Below are 17821 nucleotides of genomic sequence, written 5' to 3' on the forward strand. Positions count from 1 at the left end.
CTCCATCCCCCCCCCGGTGTCACCCCCAGCCCCCCTGTACCCACCCGTGTCCCCCCCCCATGCCCCCCCCCGGGACCCCCCCCGTGCCCCCCCCCAGCCCCACAGAGCCCCGGGACGTACAAAGGTGTTTATTGGTGGCAGAAGCGGGTCCTGGGGGGGACCATGCGGCAGCGGGGGGGGGGGACAATTGGGGGGGGGGGGCGTCACAGCCACTCACGACGACCGCGGGGGGGTGGGTGGGTGGGTGGGGGGCGAGGGGGGAGGGGCGTTATTGCTACTGCGGGGGACGGGGGGGGCTCGGCCACGCTGGGGGAGCCACCAAACCAGTACAGACCAGTGCCCTGCCCCCCCCTCCCCAAACTGGGGGCACTGGTTTGTCCCCCTCCGCCTTGGGGGGGGGGCAGCCCCTGTCCCTATGGCGGTAGTCAGTAGTCTTCAGGGTTAACGGGGGGGGGGGCAGCATAAAGCCCCCCCCCCCAGGTGGTGGTCAGGAGGTTCCAGAGTCAACAGCCCAAAATTGGGGGGGGGGGGGGAATTTTGGGGCCTGGAGTAGGGTTTTTTTTAGGGGGGGGGCTGGGTTAATTCACTCTCCATGGGGGAAATCAGTAGGATCCAGAGTGAACAGTCAAAAAGAAGGCTGGGGGGGGGCAGATTTGTTTTTTTTTTTGGGGGGGGGGGGGGGGGGGGGGCATCAGCCTGCCCCCGGTCACTGCAATCAGTAGGTTCCAGAGTCAACAGCCCAAAATTTGGGGGGGGGGGGGAATTTTGGGGCGGGGGGGGGGGGGGCCGGCTGTCATCAGTAGGTTCCAGAGTGAACGGCCCAAAATTGGGGGGGGGGGGGGGGGTTGTGGGGATGGGGGGCGATGGGGGGGGGGGGTCACATCACGTCTCCCCCGGGGGGGGGGGAGGGGCAGAAGGCACTGGGTGGGGGCGGGGTGGCGAGGAGGGGGGGGCACGTGGGGGGGGGGGGGGTTAGGACTGCATCTCGGCCCGCAGCATCCAGGGGAACCAGCAGCAGAAGAGTAGCCTGGGGGCGAGAGGGGGGCGCCGTGGGCACGGGGTGGGGGGCACGGCCCCCCCCCCATGCCCGTGTCCCCCCCCCCATGCCTGTGTCCCCCCCCCCCCCAGCCCCACCTGGAGAAGGAGCTCTCGGAGGCGATGTCCTTGGGGGTCCGCACGGCCGGGAAGTTGCGCTTGGGCTGCGAAACTGGGGGAGGGGGGGAGAACCGGGGGGGGGGGGCGCCGTCAGGGAAAAATGCCCCCCGGCCAATCAGGGAGAGGGTCCTCCACCAGCCGGCCAATCAGAAGGGAGCTTCCCCCCAACGGCTGGCCAATCGGTGAAGCTCCCTCCGCCAGCCGGCCAATGGGAATGAAGCTTTCCGCACCAGTTGGCCAATCAGCAAGGCCTCCCATGCCAGCTAGCCAATCAGTGAAGCCTCTCACACCAGCCGGCCAATCAGAATGAAGCTTTCTGCACCAGTTGGCCAATCAATGAAGCCTCCCCCACCAGCTAGCCAATCAGTTAAGCTTTCCCCACCAGCCGACCAATCAGAATGAAGCTTCCCTCCACCGCCTGGCCAATCAGTAAAGTTCCCTCCATCAGCCAGCCAATCAGAGTGAAGCATGCCCACACCAGATGGCCAATGGCGCTCCCCCACCAGTTAGCCAATCAGTGACGCTCCCTCCACCCGCTAGCCAATCAGAATGAAGCTCCCCCAAATAGCTGGCCAATCAGAATGAAGCTTCCCTCCCCAGTCGACCAATCAGTGACGTTCCCTCCACCAGCTAACCAATCAGAGTGAAACACCCCCCACCAGCTGGCCAATCAGCACAGACCCCTCCACCTCGCTGACCAATCAGCCCCCCCCGCCCCGCCAGCCAATCAGCAACAGCCTCTCTCTCCCCACCAGCCAATCAGCAGCGCTCCCTCACCTCACCGGCCAACCAGCAGAGAGGCCCCGCCCCCAGCCCCGCCCCCCCCATGGCTGCAGCCAATCAGCACGCACCGGTCACCTGCTGCGCCTTCTTCTCGGGGCCGTCCCCCGGCTCCTCCTTGGGGCCCCCGACCCTGGGGGGGGCACCGGGGTCACCGGGGTCACGTGCGGGGCACCCCCAGCGCCCCCTGACCCCCACACCCCGATGACCCCAATGACCCCATGACCCTATGACCCCATGTCCCCATGACCCCGATGTCCCCATGTCCCCATGACCCCAATGACCCCATGTCCCCATGTCCCCATGACCCCAATGACCCCATGACCCTATGACCCCATGACCCCGATGACCCCATGACCCCATATCCCCAATGTCCCCATGACCCCATGTCCCCATGACCCCAATGTCCCCCATGTCCCCATGACCCCGATGACCCCATGACCCCATATCCCCATGTCCCCATGTCCCCCAATGACCCCATGACCCCATGTCCCCATGACCCCGATGACCCCATGACCCCGATGTCCCCCATGTCCCCATGACCCCGATGACCCCAATGTCCCCAACGCCCCCAACGTCCCCAATATGTCCCCAACGCCCCCAACGCCCCCAACGTCCCCAATGCCCCCAATGTCCCCAACACCCCCAACGTCCCCAACGCCCCCAATGTCCCCAACGCCCCCAATACCCCCAACGTCCCCAACGCCCCCAACGCCCCCAACGTCCCCAATGTCCCCAACGTCCTCAACGCCCCCAACGTCCCCAGTGTCCCCAACGCCCCCAATACCCCCAACGTCCCCAATGTGTCCCCAATGCCCCCAACGTCCCCAACGTCCCCAATGTCCCCAATGCCCCCAATGCCCCCAACGTCCCCAATGTCCCCAACGCCCCCAATGCCCCCAACGCCCCCAACGCCCCCAACGCCCCCAATGTCCCCAACGCCCCCAGTGTCCCCAATGCCCCCAACGTCCCCAATGTCCCCAATGTCCCCCCGCACCTCTGCACGCGGGAGGGGGGCGCGAAGACGCCGTGCTTGGGGGGGCAGGAGAAGTAGCGGACCCCAAAGACGGAGCCGTCGTGTTTGCCCCCCGCCGTGTCCAGCTCCACCCCAAACCAGTACCCTGGGGGGGGGACACGGGGGGGGGGGGACACGTGAGGGGGGGTGGGGGGTCCTGGGGGGGGTCCCAGGGGGATGTCCCGTGGATGGGGGGGGGGTCCTGGGGGGGCCCCATGGTGGGGGTGGGGGTTATTGGGGGGGGTCCCATGGTGGTGGGGGCATCCTGGGGGGGGTCCCATAGTGGGGGTGGGGTCCTGGGGGGGGACCTATGGTGGGGGGGGGTCCCAAAAGGGGGGTGGGGGTCCTAGGGAGGGTCCTAGGGGGGGTCCTGGGGGGGGTCCTATGGTGGTGAAGGGGTCCTGGGTGGGTCCCATGGTGGGGGTGAGGGTTCTTGGGGGGGGGTCCCATAGTGGGGTGGGGTTCTGGGAGGGTCCCATTGTGGTGGGGGGGTCCCAAAAGGGGGGTGGGGGTCCTAGGGGGGGCCCTAGGGGGGGTCCCATGGTGGGGGTGGGGTCCTGGGGGGGTCTCTTAAGGGGGGGGTGGCCCCAAAGTGAGGGATGCCCATGGGGGATGGACAGCCTGGGGGGGGGGGGGCCATGGGGGGGGGGGGTCTCTTGAAGGGGGGGGGTCCCTTGAAGTGGGGGAGGTCCCAAAAGGGGGGGGGGTCCCAAAAGAGGGGGGGGGTCCCAAATGGGGGCTGCCCCCTGGGGTCAGGCATCCAGGGGGGTGCTGGGGGTCCCGGGGGGGGTCCCAGGAGCGGGGTCTCGAGGAGGGGTCCTCGGGGGGGGGGTCCCAGGGTTGGAGGGGGGTCCCGGGGGGGGTCCCGGGGGGGGTCTCACCGGGGGCGAAGTCGGTGCGCCCGTAGAACCGGGCCCGTCCCGGGCGCTGTCCGGCCACCAGCACCGCGTCCCCCGGGGCCACGCGGCGCCCCTCCCTGTCCAGCCACGCCCCCCCCCGCTTCCGGGAGGCTGCGGGGGGCGGGGTCAGGCGGGACACGCCCACACGTGGTGGACACGCCCCTCCCTGGCCACGCCTCCTCCCCGTCGCCCCACCCTCGTTGGCCCCATTCCCTTGTGACCCCACCTCCCTGGCCCCGCCCCATCATAGCCCCACCCTCATTGGCCCCGCCTCCACGTGGTCCCACCCACGTTGGCCCCGCCCCCTCGTGGCCCCACCCCATCATAGCCACACCCTCATTGGCCCCACCCCCATTGGCCCCGCCCCCTAATGGCCCCACCCAATTGGCCCCGCCTCCGTGTGGTCCCACCCACGTTGGCCCCACCCCCTCGTGGCCCCGCCCCCTCATGACCCCACTCTCATTGGCCCCGCCTCCGTATGGTCCCACCCTCATTGGCCCCTCCCCCCTCGTTGGCCCCGCCCCCACTGGCACCACCCTGCACAGTCCCACCCTCATTGGCCCCGCCCCCTCATGACCCCACCCTCATTGGCCCCACCCCCACGCGGTCCCACCCTCATTGGCCCCGCCTCCTTTAGGCCCCGCCCCCTTGAGGCCCCGCCCCCAGTGCACGTGGGGGCGGAGCCAGCCAGGCCCCGCCCCCTGCCCCCTGGGGGGGGCCGCACCTCTCTTGTCCTTGCGGGTCTTGGTTGGGGCGCGGGCTGGGGGCCCGGGGGGGCTGCGGGGGGGGGACGGTGCCGGCGGCTGCTCCTCAGCCTTGGAGATCTTGGAGACGGAGGCAAAGACGCCTGAGGGCACACAGACCAGTATGGACCAGTACGGACCAGTATGGACCAGTACAGACCCATATAGACCAGTACAGACCCATACGGGGCAGTATGGACCAGTACAGATCTGTTTGTATGGGCCAGTATGGACCCGTATAGACCAGTATGGACTGATACAGACCTGTACATACCAGTATGGACCAGTATAGACCAGTATGGACCAGTACAGAACCATATGGGGCAGTATTGCCCAGTACAGATCAGCACAAAACTGTTTGTATGGGCCAGTATGGACCCATATAGACCAGTGCAGACTGATATGGACAGGTACAGACCAGTATGGACCAGTACAGACCAGTACAGACCAGTATGGTCCAATATTGACCGTCACAGACCTGTATGGGTCCATATGGACCAGTACAGACCAGTATGGCCCCATACAGACCAGTATGAACAAGCAGAGGCTCTCAACACCCTATACAGCCCAGTGCAGGCCCTTATGGCCCGGTACAGACTCATACGGGGCCATATAGGGCAGTATGGACCAGTATGGACCAGTGGGGGCTGTTACCACAATGCACAGCCCCAGTATGGACTGGGATGGACTGGTGAGGGCTCAGAGGCACCAGTACAACCCAGTACCACCCTGTATAACCCAGTACAACCCAGTACAACCCCATATAATCCAATATAACCCAGTACAACCCCATATCACCCAGCACAACCCCATAGAACCCAATACAACCCCATATAACCCCGTATAACCCAGTACAACCCAGTATAACCCAGTACAACCCCATATCACCCAGCACAACCCCACAGAACCCCATATAACCCCATACAACCCCATACAACCCCATATAACCCAGTACAACCCAATACAACCCCATATAACCCGTATTACTCAGTATAACCCAGTATAACCCGTATAACCCAGTATAACCCAGTACAACCCAGTATAACCCATATAACCCAGTATAACCCGTATAACCCAGTATAACCAGTACAACCCAGCGCATCCCCACCCCATGGCCCCGTGCCCACCCCGTACCCCCCCTCCCGACCCCCCCGGCCCCGTACCCTGCTTGGGGGGGCAGATGAAGTAGCGCACCCCCCCGACGCTGCCGTCGTTCTTGCCCTCGGGCTCGTCCAGCTCCACCCCTGCCCACTGCCCGCTGGCGAAGGCCGTGGTGCCGCAGAAGCGCAGGGTCCCCACCTGGGGGGGGGGGGGGGGGGCAGCACCCATGGGTGCCCCTGAAAGCCCCCCCCACCCCCACCCCATCCCGGTGACCCACTCATTGATGGGAGCAGCCCCCCCCCACACACACACACACCCCAAGGAGATGCAGGAGGGGGCAACGCGCCGGGACCCCCAGAAGCCATTGAGGGTCCCAATAATTCTCTTCTTGCCCCAAAATCCCTCCATTCACCCCAAAATCCATCCATTCACACCAAAATCCATCCATTCACCCCAAAACCCTTTCACCCCAAAACCCCTCCATTCACCCCAAAACCCTTTCATCCAAAACCCCTCCATTCACTCCTAACCCCCTCCATTCACCCCAAGCCCCCACCATTCACCCCAAACCCCCTCCATTCACCCCAAAATCATTCGATTCAACACCAGACTCATCCATTTTACCCCCAAACCCTTCCATTCACCCCAAAACTCCCCCATTCACCCCAAAACCCCTCCGTTCACCCCAAAATCATTCAACACAAAACTCATCCATTTTTACCCCAAGCCCTTCCATTCACCCTGAAACATCTTCATTCACCCCAAAACCCCTCCATTCACCCCAAAACCCATTCATTCACCCCAAAACCCTTCCATTCACCTGAAAACTCACCAATGCCATGCCCACATCCCCACGCAGAGCAGCACGAGGTTGCACCCAGCATGGGTGCTGCTGCTCCCCTGGGTCTCCCAGCACCCATACACACTCCAAACCCCATTGTGCACCCCAAAACCCCTCTATTCACCCCAAAACCCCTCCATCCACCCCAAAACCCATCCATCCACCCCAAAACTCATTCATTCACCCCCAAACCCTTCCATTCATCCCCCATACCATGCCCACATCCCCACGCAGCTCACCCACCGCTGCTCCCCATCCCCATCCCCACACCCCATACCCCCACCCCATAACCCCCGTCCCCATATCCCACCCCCCCCACGCACCTTGCCGCCCTCGATCTGCACGCGGTCGCCCAGCTGCAGCCCGAGGCAGAGCAGCATGAGGTTGCACCGAGCCTGGGTGCTGCTGCCCCCCTGGGTCCCCCAGCACCCGTATGCACCCCAAACCCCATTGTACACCCTAAAACCCCATTGTACACCCCAAAATCCATTCATTCACCCCAAAACACTTCCATTCACCCGAAAACTCCCCATGCCATGCCCACATCCCCACGCAGAGCCGTATGAGGTTTCACAAGCACTGGTTGCACCCAGCATGGGTGCTGCTCCCCAGGATCCCCCTGACCCCATACGCACCCCAAACCCCATTGTGCACCCCAAAACCCCTCTATTCACCCCAAAACCCATCCATCCACCCCAAAACCCATCCATCCACCCCAAAACTCATCCATCCACCCCAAAACCCTTCCATTCATCCCCCATACCATGCCCACATCCCCACGCAGCTCGCCCACCGCTGCTCCCCATCCCCATACCCCATACCCCCCGGTCCCCGTACCCCCACCCCATACCCCCCCGTCCCCATATCCCGCCCCCCCCACGCACCTTGCCGCCCTCGATCTGCACGCGGTCGCCCAGCTGCAGCCCGAGGCAGAGCAGCATGAGGTTCCCGGGCAGGTTGTCGTAGTTGGGGAGGGTGACGCGGGGCAGGCTGCAGCTCAGGGGCACCGCGTCCAGCAGCAGCCGCCGCAGCTCCCGCGCCGCCAGCGCCGCCTCCGCCTTGTCCAGGGCCATGTCCGTGGGGTCCGGGACCACCTCGGCCGCCACCTGCCCCTTGCTGTTCTAAGGGGGGGGGGGGTGTAGGGGGGCACCACATCGCGTGGGGGGGATAAACGGGGCGGCCGGACCCCCTCCCGGCACCGCTGAAAGCCCCCCAGGCGTTTATCCCCAAACCACTCCGCTCACCCCAAAAGCACTCCATTCACCCCAAAAGCACTCCATTCACCCCAAAACTCATCCATTTTACCCCCAAAACCCTTCCATTCACCCCAAAACCACTCCATTCACCCCAAAACTCATGCATTTTACCCCAAAACTCATGCATTTTACCCCAAAAACCCTTCCATTCACCCCAAAACCACTCCATTCATCCCCAAATCCATCCATTCACCCCAAAATGCCTCTTTTCACCCCAAAACCCCTCCATTCACCCCAAAATCATTCAACACAAAACTCATCCATTTACCCCCAAACCCAGCTCCATATCCCCTTAATGCCCCCAATCCCCCTATATCCCCCCAATCCCCCCAAACCCCTCCATATCCCCCTAAATCTCCCCAACCCCCCCAGCACCCCCAATACCCTTAAATGCCCCTAAATCCCCCCAACCCCCCAGCGCCCCCAAACCCCTCCATATCCCCCTAAATCTCTCCAACCCCCCCAAACACCCCAATACCCCCAATACCCTTAAATGCCCCTGATCCATCCCAACCCCCCCAGCGCCCCCAAACCCCTCCATACCCCCACCACCACCCCATAACCCCCCCCGGTGCCCCCCGCCGTGCCCGGTACCCGCAGTGCGGGGTCAGCCCCGTGCTCCAGCAGGCAGCGCACGGCGCCCAGGCAGAGGTTGGAGGCGGCGATGTGCAGCGCGGTGCCGTGGCTGAAATCACTGCAGGTGGAGTGCAGCACTGCGGGGGGGGTGGGGGGGGGGAATGAGGCACGGGACCCCCGCCCCCGTCCCCGTAAGGGACCCCAAAACCGTCCGCTGAAAGGGGTTTTGGTGTCAGCCCTCCAGGGAGCCCCGTGTCCTATGGCCATGAGACACCAGTGGGGACCAGGGGACCCCAGTGTCCTACACGCAAGGGACCCCAAAATCCTTCCCCATGGAGACCCCAGTGTCCTTCCCCAAAAGACCCCAACGTCCCCAAAAGACCCCGGTGTCCTTCCCCATTGTGATCCCTGTGTCCCATGGCCATGAGACCCCAATAGCTCTCTCCAGCGCACCCCAATGTCCTTCTCTATGGGGACCCCAGTGTCCTACACCCAAGGGACCCCAATTTCCTTTCCCATGGAGACCCCAATGTCCTTCCCCAAAAGACCCCAACACCCTTCCCCAAAAGACCCCAGTGGCCTTCCCCCTTGTGATCCCTGTGCCCTATGGCCAGGGGACCCCAATGCCCTTCCTCCAGGGGACCCCATTGTCCTACACCCAAGGGACCCGAAAATCCTGCCCCAGCAGGCACCACTGTCCTATAGCCATGGGACCCCAATGTCCTTCCCCATGGGGACCCCAGTGTCCTATAACCAGGAGACCCCCCCATCCTTCCCCAGGGGGACCCCATTGTCCTTCCCCAGGGGACCCCAAAATCCTTCCTCAGCAGACCCCACTGTATTATGGCCAGTAGACCCCCCTTTCCTTCCCCTAGAGGACCCCAATGCCCTACACCCAGGGGACCCCAACACCCTTCCCCAAGGGACCCCAACGTCCTTCCCCCTGGGGACCCCAATGTCCTACACCCAAGGGACCCCAAAATCCTTCCCCGTGGGGAACCCAGTGTCCTATAACCAGAAGACCCCAATATCCTTCCCCCTGGGGACCCCAACATCCTTCCCCAGGGGGACCCCAATGTCCTACACCCAAGGGACCCCAACGTCCTTCCCCCAGGGGACCCTGGTGTCCTATAACCAGGAGGCCCCCCCCAACCTTCCCTCAGAGGACCCCAATGTCCTTCCCCAGGGGACCCCAATGTCCTTCCCCCAGGGGACCCCAGTGTCCTACACCCAAGGGACCCCAATATCCTTCCCCCTGGGGACCCCAATATCCTTCCTCCAGGAGACCCCAATGTCCTTCCCCAGGGGACCCCAACACCCTTCCCCAGGGGACCCCACTTGTCCTACAACCAAGGGACCCCAATATCCTTCCCCCATGGAGACCCCAATGTCCTTCCCCAAAAGACCCCAAAATCCTTCCCCAAGGGACCCCAACATCCTTCCCCTTGGGGACCCCAACATCCTTCCCCAGGGGACCCCAGTGTCCTACAACCAAGGGACCCCAAAATCCTTTCCCCAGGGGACCCCAACGTCCTTCCCCCTGGGGAACCCAATGTCCTACACCCAAGGGACCCCAACATCCTTCCCCCAGGGGACCCCAAAATCCTTCCCCGTGGGGAACCCAGTGTCCTATAACCAGAAGACCCCAATATCCTTCCCCCAAGGGACCCCAAAATCCTTTCCCCAGGGGACCCCAACGTCCTTCCCCCAGGGGACCCCAACACCCTTCCCCAAGGGACCCCAACATCCTTCCCCCTGGGGACCCCAACGTCCTTCCCCAAGGGACCCCAAAGTCCTTCCCCCTGGGGACCCCGACACCCTTCCCCATGGGACCGCCCCCCCCCGTCCCGCACCTCGGGGTGCGGCGGCGCGCAGCAGGGTGCGGATGAGCTCGGGGACGTCGAAGTAGGCGGCGTAGTGCAGGGCGTTCATGTGGGTCCAGCGGCTGCGCAGCGTCACGTCCCCCCCCAGCGCCAGCAGCCGCGTCGACAGGCGCACCGCCGCCGCCGGGTCCCCTGCGGCACCGCGACACCGGGGTGGGGACGTGGGGACACCGGGGTGGGGACGTGGGGACGTGGGGACACTGGGACGGGGATGTGGGGACACTGGGATGGGGACGTGGGGACACCGGGATGGGGACGTGGGGACACCGGGATGGGGACGTGGGGACATGGGGACACTGGGACGGGGACGTGGGGACACTGGGATGGGGATATGGGGACATGGGGACAATGGGATGGGGACGTGGGGACACCGGGATGGGGACGGGGACATGGAGATATGGGGACATGGGGACACTGGGATGGGGATGTGAGGACGTGGAGATATGGGGACGTGGGGACAATGGGATGGGGATATGGGGACATGGGGACACTGGGACCGGGACATGGGGACACCGGGATGGGGACGTGGGGACACGGGGACACCGGGATGGGGATGTGGGGACACTGGGATGGGGATATGGGGCACTGGGATGGGGACACAGGGACATGGGGACACTGGGATGGGGACTGGGGACACTGGGATGGGGATATGGGGACATGGGGACACTGGGATGGGGACGTGGGGACACTGGGATGGGGACATATGGACATGGGGACACCGGGATGGGGACATGGGGACATGGGGACACTGGGATGGGGACACGGGGCACCAGGACAGGGTCTCTGGGACGGGGCCATGGGGACGGTGGCAGCAGGGATAAGAGCCCGGGGGGGGGACACCGCGGAGCTGGGCGGCACGGGGACAACGGGGACCCCCGAGGGGCTGACCTGAGGGTGCCCCCTCCCCGTCCCCTCCCCGTGTCCCCCCCTCCCCGTGTCCCCCCCCCGTGCCCCCACCCACCCACGCCGTGGGCGCCGGCCTTGCAGGCGTAGTGCAGCAGCGTCATGTCCGTCAGCCCGTCGCGGTCGTTCACGTGGCAGCCGCGGCGCAGGATCTGCCAGGCACACCAGTTACACCCAGTCACACCAGTTAGACCCCCGCCAGTCACACCAGTTAACCCCAGGCAATCCAGTTAGACCCCCCCAGTCACACCAGTGAACCCCCGGTCACACCAGTTTACACCCCCAGTCACACCAGTTACACCCAGTCACACCAGTGAACCCCCGGTCACACCAGTTAGACCCCCGCCAGTCACATCAGTTAACCCCAGTCACACCAGTTACCCCCCCCAGTCACACCAGTTACACCCCCCCAGTCACACCAGTTAACCCCAGTCACACCAGTTACCCCCCCCAGGGTGTTATGACCCCGTAACACCCTGCCCCCCCCAGCACCCCGCAGCACCCCATAACACCCTAACCCCCAAATAACACCCTGCCCCACCATAACACCCTGCCCCCCCCATAACACCCTGACCCCCCCCATAGCACCCTGACCCCCCCCTTAACACCCTGCCCCCCCCACCCCATAACACCCTGCCCCCCCAGCACCCCGCAGCACCCCATAACACCCTAACCCCCAAATAACACCTTGCCCCCCCCAATAACACCCTGACCCCCCCCCTTAACACCCTGTCCCCCCAGCACCAGGACCCCATAGCACCCTGACCCCATAACACCGTGCTCCCCCAGCACCCCATAGCACCCCATAACACCCTGACCCCCCCATAACACCCTGCCCCCATAACACCCTGCCCCCCCCAAGCACCCCGCAGCACCCCATAACACCCTGACCCCCCCATAACACCCTGACCCCCCCCTTAACACCCTGCCCCCCCCACCCCATAACACCCTGCCCCCCCAGCACCCTGACCCCATAGCACCCTGCCCCCCCCAGCCCCCCATAGCACCCCATAACACCCTAACCCCCCCATAACACCCTGCCCCCCCATAACACCCTGCCCCCCCCATAACACCCTGACCCCCCCATAGCACCCTGACCCCCCCCTTAACACCCTGACCCCCCCATAACACCCTGACCCCCCCCATAACACCCTGACCCCCCCCTTAACACCCTGCCCCCCCCCCCCATAACACCCTGCCCCCATAACACCCTGCCCCCCCCAGCCCCCCATAGCACCCCATAACACCCTGACCCCCAAATAACACCCTGACCCCCCCAATAACCCCCTGCCCTGCCCCAAAACACCCTGCCCCCCCCCCATACCCCCGTGCCCCCCCCCGGGCCCCCACCTCGTTGCCGATGAGGTCGACGTTGTGCTGCACCTGGGGCACCCACTGGCGCAGGATGGCGAAGAGCTGCGGCACCGTGGTGCGGGGGTCCAGCAGGATCTCCCGGCACGCCGCGTCGTTGGGGTCGAAGAAGGTGAAGGCTGAGGGGGGGGGGGCACGATATGGGGGGGTTTGGGCACGATATGGGGGGGTTTGGGCACGATATGGGGGGTGGGGGGCGTGATATGATCGGAGGGGGGAGGGCACCCCGCGGTGCACAACCCCGTATCAGCCAGCGGAGAATCCCCGCCGGTGCGCAGCGGGGGTGTCCCCAGGGTGTGGGGGCTGTCCCCAAGGTGGGGGGGGGGTAAAAAGTTTGGGGGACACCCCCCCCCTGTGAGGGACACCCCCCCGTGGGGGACACCCCCCCAGAGCACAACCCTATAGCAGCCATCAGAGAATCCCCACTCGGTGCCTCCAAGTCCCCCCCCCCCCCCCATGAGGGTCCTTTGCCGTGGGGGGGGGGGGGCAGACCCCATAAAGGGTGGGGGTGGCCCCCATGGGGGGGGACAGTCCCCATGTGGGGGGGGGTCCCATGGGGGGGGTCGTTCCGCAAGGCGCACAGGGGACAACCCCATAGCAGCCATCAGAGAATCCCCCCCTCCCCCATAGCATTCTGGGGGGGGGGGTCCCTGTGCCCGGGGGGGGGTCCCTGTGCCCCCAAACGTGTCCCCGCGCCCCCCCCTCAGCCCCATACCCCATATGGGGGGTGCAAATCCCCCCCCCCTGTTATGGGGACGAGGGGTGGGGGTGCCCCGTGCCAGGCTTGGGGTCACTCAGCGGGGTCTGGGGGGGGCTCAGTGGGGTCAGGGGGGGCTCAGTGGGGTTGGGGGGGGCTCAGCGGGGTCGGGGGGGGCTCAGTGGGGTCAGGGGGGGCTCAGCGGGGTGGGGGGGCTCAATGGGGTCAGGGGGGGCTCAGTGGCGTTGGGGGGGGCTCAGTGGGGTTGGGGGGGCTCAATGGGGTCAGGGGGGCTCAATGGGGTTGGGGGGGCTCAATGGGGTCAGGGGGGGCTCAGTGGCGTTGGGGGGGGCTCAGTGGGGTTGGGGGGGCTCAATGGGGTCAGGGGGGCTCAATGGGGTTGGGGGGGGTTCAGTGGGGTTGGGGGGGGCTCAGTGGGGTCAGGGGGGGCTCATTGGGGTTGGGGGGGGTCAGTGGGGTCGGGGGGGCTCAGTGGGGTCAGGGGGGGCTCAGTGGGGTCAGGGGGGGCTCAATGGGGTCGGGGGGGCTCAATGGGGTCAGGGGGGGCTCAGTGCGGTCAGGGGGGCTCAGTGGGGTTGGGGGGGGCTCAGTGGGGTCAGGGGGGGCTCAGTGGGGTCAGGGGGGGGCTCACCGTAGTCCTTGGGCAGCGGGGCGGGGGCCGCGGGGTGCACCACCGGCTTCTTGCGCCGCTCCACCACGGGGCTGGGGGCTTCGGGCGGCTGCGCCCCCCCCGCCGGGGGGTCCCCCCCGCGCTCCTTGGTCATGGCGACGGCCTGGGGGGGGGGATAAAAAGAGGGGGGGGGCAGGGTTGGGACCTTGGGGGTCCGGGCACCCGCCCCCAGGCAGGGATAAAGGGGTTTTGGGGGGGGCACCCCTGTGGGGTGGGGGGGAGGATTGGGGGGGATGGGGATGGGATTGGGGATGGATTGGGGTGGGATTGGGATTGGGATTGGGATTGGGATTGGGATTGGGATGGGATGAGAATGGGATTGGGGTGGGGTGGGATGGGATTGGGATGGGGATGGGATGGGATTGGGGATAGGATTGGGGTGGGATGGGGATGGGATGGGATTGAGATGGAATTGGGGTGGGGATGGGAATGGGATGGGGACAGGAACAGGGATGGAATGGGGATGGGATGGGGACTGGATGGAATTAGGATGGGGATGGGGTGGATTTGGGGTGTGGATAGGATGGGGATGGAAGTGGGACGAAATTGGGATGGGGATGGGGGTGGAATTGGGATGGGGAGGGGGTGGGGTGGAATTGGGATGAGGATGGAATTGGGATGGGAATAGGATGGGGACAGGAATAGGGATGGAATGGGGATGGGATGGAATTAGGATGGGGATGGGGTGGAATTGGGATGGGGATGGGATGGGGGTGGGGAAGGGATTGGGATGGGGATGGGATAGGGCTGGAATTGGGATGGGGATGGGATGAGTAAGGGATGGGGATGGGATTGGGATTTGGATGGGATTGGGATGGGGTCAGGATGGAATTGGGATGCAGATTGAGACGGGGATGGGGACAGGATGGGATGCAGATGGGGTTGGGATGGGGTTAGGAAGGAATTGGGACTGGGATGGGATTGGGATGGGGTGGGAGTGGGATTGGGATGAGGAAGGAACTGGGATGGGATGGGATGGGGATGGGATTGGGATGGGATGGGGATGGGATTGGGATGAAATCGGGATGGGGATGGAGTGGAATTGGGGTGGGAATGGGCTGGGGCTGGGGATGGAGAAGGAATTGGGATGGGGTTAGGATGGAATTGGGATGGGATGGGAATGGGATTAGGATTGGGATTGGATTGGGATGGGGTGGGAATGGGATTGGGATGGGGAAAGAATTGGGATGGGGATGGGATTGGGATGCAGATTGGGATGCGGATGGGGATGGGATGAGATGGGGAAGGAATTGGGATGGGATTGGGATTGGGGTGGATTTGGGATGTGATGGGGCTGGGATTGGGATTGGGGTGGGGGTGGGGCTGGAGCGGGGCCGGTACCGGGCCGGGCTCCGGGCACCGCACGGGGGCTGCGGGGCCGTGTCCAGGCCGTGCCCCCCCCCCAGCTCCTCCACCCCCCAGGCCCCGGTTGCGATCGTTTCGCGGGGCCGGGGCCGGGGCCGTGCCCGGTGGTGCCCCCCCCGCCCCCCCCATCCCCCCCCCGCCCCCCCCCATCTCCCCCCCCCGCCCCGCTCCCCCCCCCCGGTACCTGCCGGGGACGCGGCCGCCGGGCTGGGCTGGGCGCTGCGCGCATGCGCGGCCCGCCCGGGGGGAGGGAGGGGTGGGGGGGGGCGCGGGGGCGGGGCTGGGGGGATAGAGGGGGGTAGGGGGGATATAGGGGATATAGGGGATATAGGGGATATGGGGGATATAGGGGGTATAGGGGATATAGGGGCTATAGGGGGCTAGGGGGGCTATAGGGGGGCTATAGGGGGCTAGGAGGATATAGGGGGCTATGGGGGGCTATAGGGGGCTAGGGGGGATATAGGGGATATGGGGGATATAGGGGATATAGGGGCTATAGGGGGCTATGGGGGATATAGGGGGGCTATAGGGGGCTAGGGGGGATATAGGGGGGCTATAGGGGGCTAGGAGGATATAGGGGGCTATGGGGGGCTATAGGGGGCTAGGGGGGATATAGGGGATATGGGGGATATAGGGGCTATAGGGGCTATCGGGGGCTAGGAGGATATAGGGGGCTATGGGGGGCTAGGGGGGATATAGGGGATATAGGGGATATGGGGGATATAGGGGCTATAAGGGGCTAGGGGGGACATAGGGGCTATGGGGGCTATGGGCTGATATAGGGGGCTAGGGGGGATATAGGGGGATATAGGATCTATAGGGGGGCTATGAGGGCTATAAGATCTATGGGGGATATAGGATCTATAGGGGGGCTATGGGGGCTATAGGGGCTATGAGGGATATAGGGGCTATGGGGGATATAGGATCTATGGGGGGCTAGGGGGATATAGGGGGCTATAGGATCTATAGGGGGGCTATGGGGACTATAGGATCTATGGGGGATATAGGATCTATAAGAAGGCTATGGGGGATATAGGGGACTATAGGGGCGATGGGGCATATAGGATCTATAGGGGGGCTGGGGGGGCTATGGGGGCTATAGGATCTATGGGGCCTATAGGGGCTATGGGAGCTATAGAGACTATAGAGGCTATAGGGCTTAGGGGGGCTATAGAGGCTATAGGATCCATGGGGTTATGGGGGCTATGAGGGCTATGGGGTCTATAGGAGCTATGGGAGCTATAGGGGTTATTGGGGCTATAGGGGCTATGGGGTGTATAGAGGACATAGGGCTTATGGGGGCTATAGAGACTATAGGGGCTATAGGATCTATGGGGGCTATAGGGGTTAAGGGGGCCGTAGGGATTGTGGGAGTTATGGGACCATGGGACCTATGTGGACATGGGGGCTATGGGGACTATAGGGGCTACAGCATCTCTGGGGACTATGGGTAATATAGGGGCTATAGGGGTCAAAGAGCAAGTTTGGAGGCTATAGCGGCTGCAGAGCAGCTATAGGGAACTATAGGGCACTATAGGGGACAAGGAGCTGGTTTGGGATCTGTGGGGCTGTACGGGCTGCGGAACAGCTATAGGGGCTGAGAAGCAACTATAGGGACTATAGGGGAATATAGGGGACAAGGAGCAACTATGGGGGCTGTGGGATCCATAGGGACTGCTGAGCAGCTATGGGGCCATAGGAGCTGCAGGGCAGCTGTAGGTGACTATAGGGGACAAGGAGCAGCCTTGGGGGCTATAGGGGGCTGCAGAGCAGCTATAGGTGACTATAGGGGCAGGGAGCAGCCTATATGGGGTTGTAGAGCAGCTATAGGTGGCTATAGGGGCAGGGAGCAGCTGTTAGAACCGCAGGGGCTGCAGGACACCTATAGAGGGCGTGCAGGACCAGCAGCAGCTATAGGGGCTGAGGGAAGCTATAGGGTTGACGGGAAGCTATAGGGGCTGTAGGGGCCCGAAGGGCTATAGTGGCCCACGAGCAGCTCTGGGAGGGGCCTATAGGAGCTGGGGAGGGGCTATAAAGGACCAGGAGGCACCTATGGGGACCTATAGGCTCTGGGGAGGGGCTATGGATGCCGGGGGACAGATCTATAGGGGCCCGAGGGCTCTATAAGGAGCTGGGCAGGGGTGGTAGGAAGCGGAGGGCAGCTATGGGGGGCTGTGAGGAACCTATAGGGGGCTGGGAGGAACCTATAGGGGGTGGGGAGGAGCCTATAGGAACCTATAAGGGGCGGGGAGGAGCCTATAGGGGGCGGGGAGGAACCCATAGGAACCTATAGGGGGCAGGAAGGAACCTATAGGGACCGGGGAAGAATCTATAGGGGGCAGGAAGGAACCTATAGGAGGAGGAACCTATGGGGGGCTGGGAGGAACCTATAGGAATCTATAGGGGGTTGGGAGGAGCCTATAGGAAACCTATAGGGGGTGGGGAGGAACCCATAGGAATCTATAGGACGTTGGGAGGAGCCTATAGAAACCTATAGGGGCGGGGAGGAACCTATGGGGACCTATAGGGGGTGGGGAGGAGTCTA

The 17821-nt window shown here is 64.2% G+C and overlaps 1 protein-coding gene across 1 annotated transcript; it reads right to left on the reverse strand.

The window, feature by feature from the left end:
* Positions 1-832: 832 nt before the first annotated feature.
* CLIP3 (CAP-Gly domain containing linker protein 3) lies at positions 833-15492 on the reverse strand. The gene is made up of 14 exons (XM_084540289.1): positions 15461-15492; positions 13873-14014; positions 12503-12642; positions 11211-11304; positions 10220-10381; positions 8385-8503; positions 7419-7655; positions 5756-5891; positions 4574-4696; positions 3832-3960; positions 2933-3056; positions 2007-2068; positions 1135-1207; positions 833-1027 (listed from the first exon to the last, which is right to left on the reverse strand). Exons 2-14 carry the CDS (start codon positions 14003-14005, stop codon positions 973-975), a joined length of 1587 nt encoding a protein of 528 aa, XP_084396415.1. The 5' UTR covers positions 14006-14014; positions 15461-15492; the 3' UTR covers positions 833-972.
* Between the last annotated feature and the right edge of the window lie 2329 nt (positions 15493-17821).

The sequence above is a fragment of the Aythya ferina genome (assembly GCF_964211825.1).
Source record: "Aythya ferina genome assembly, contig: HAP1_SCAFFOLD_369, whole genome shotgun sequence".
In the NCBI taxonomy this organism is placed as follows: Eukaryota; Metazoa; Chordata; class Aves; order Anseriformes; family Anatidae; genus Aythya; species Aythya ferina.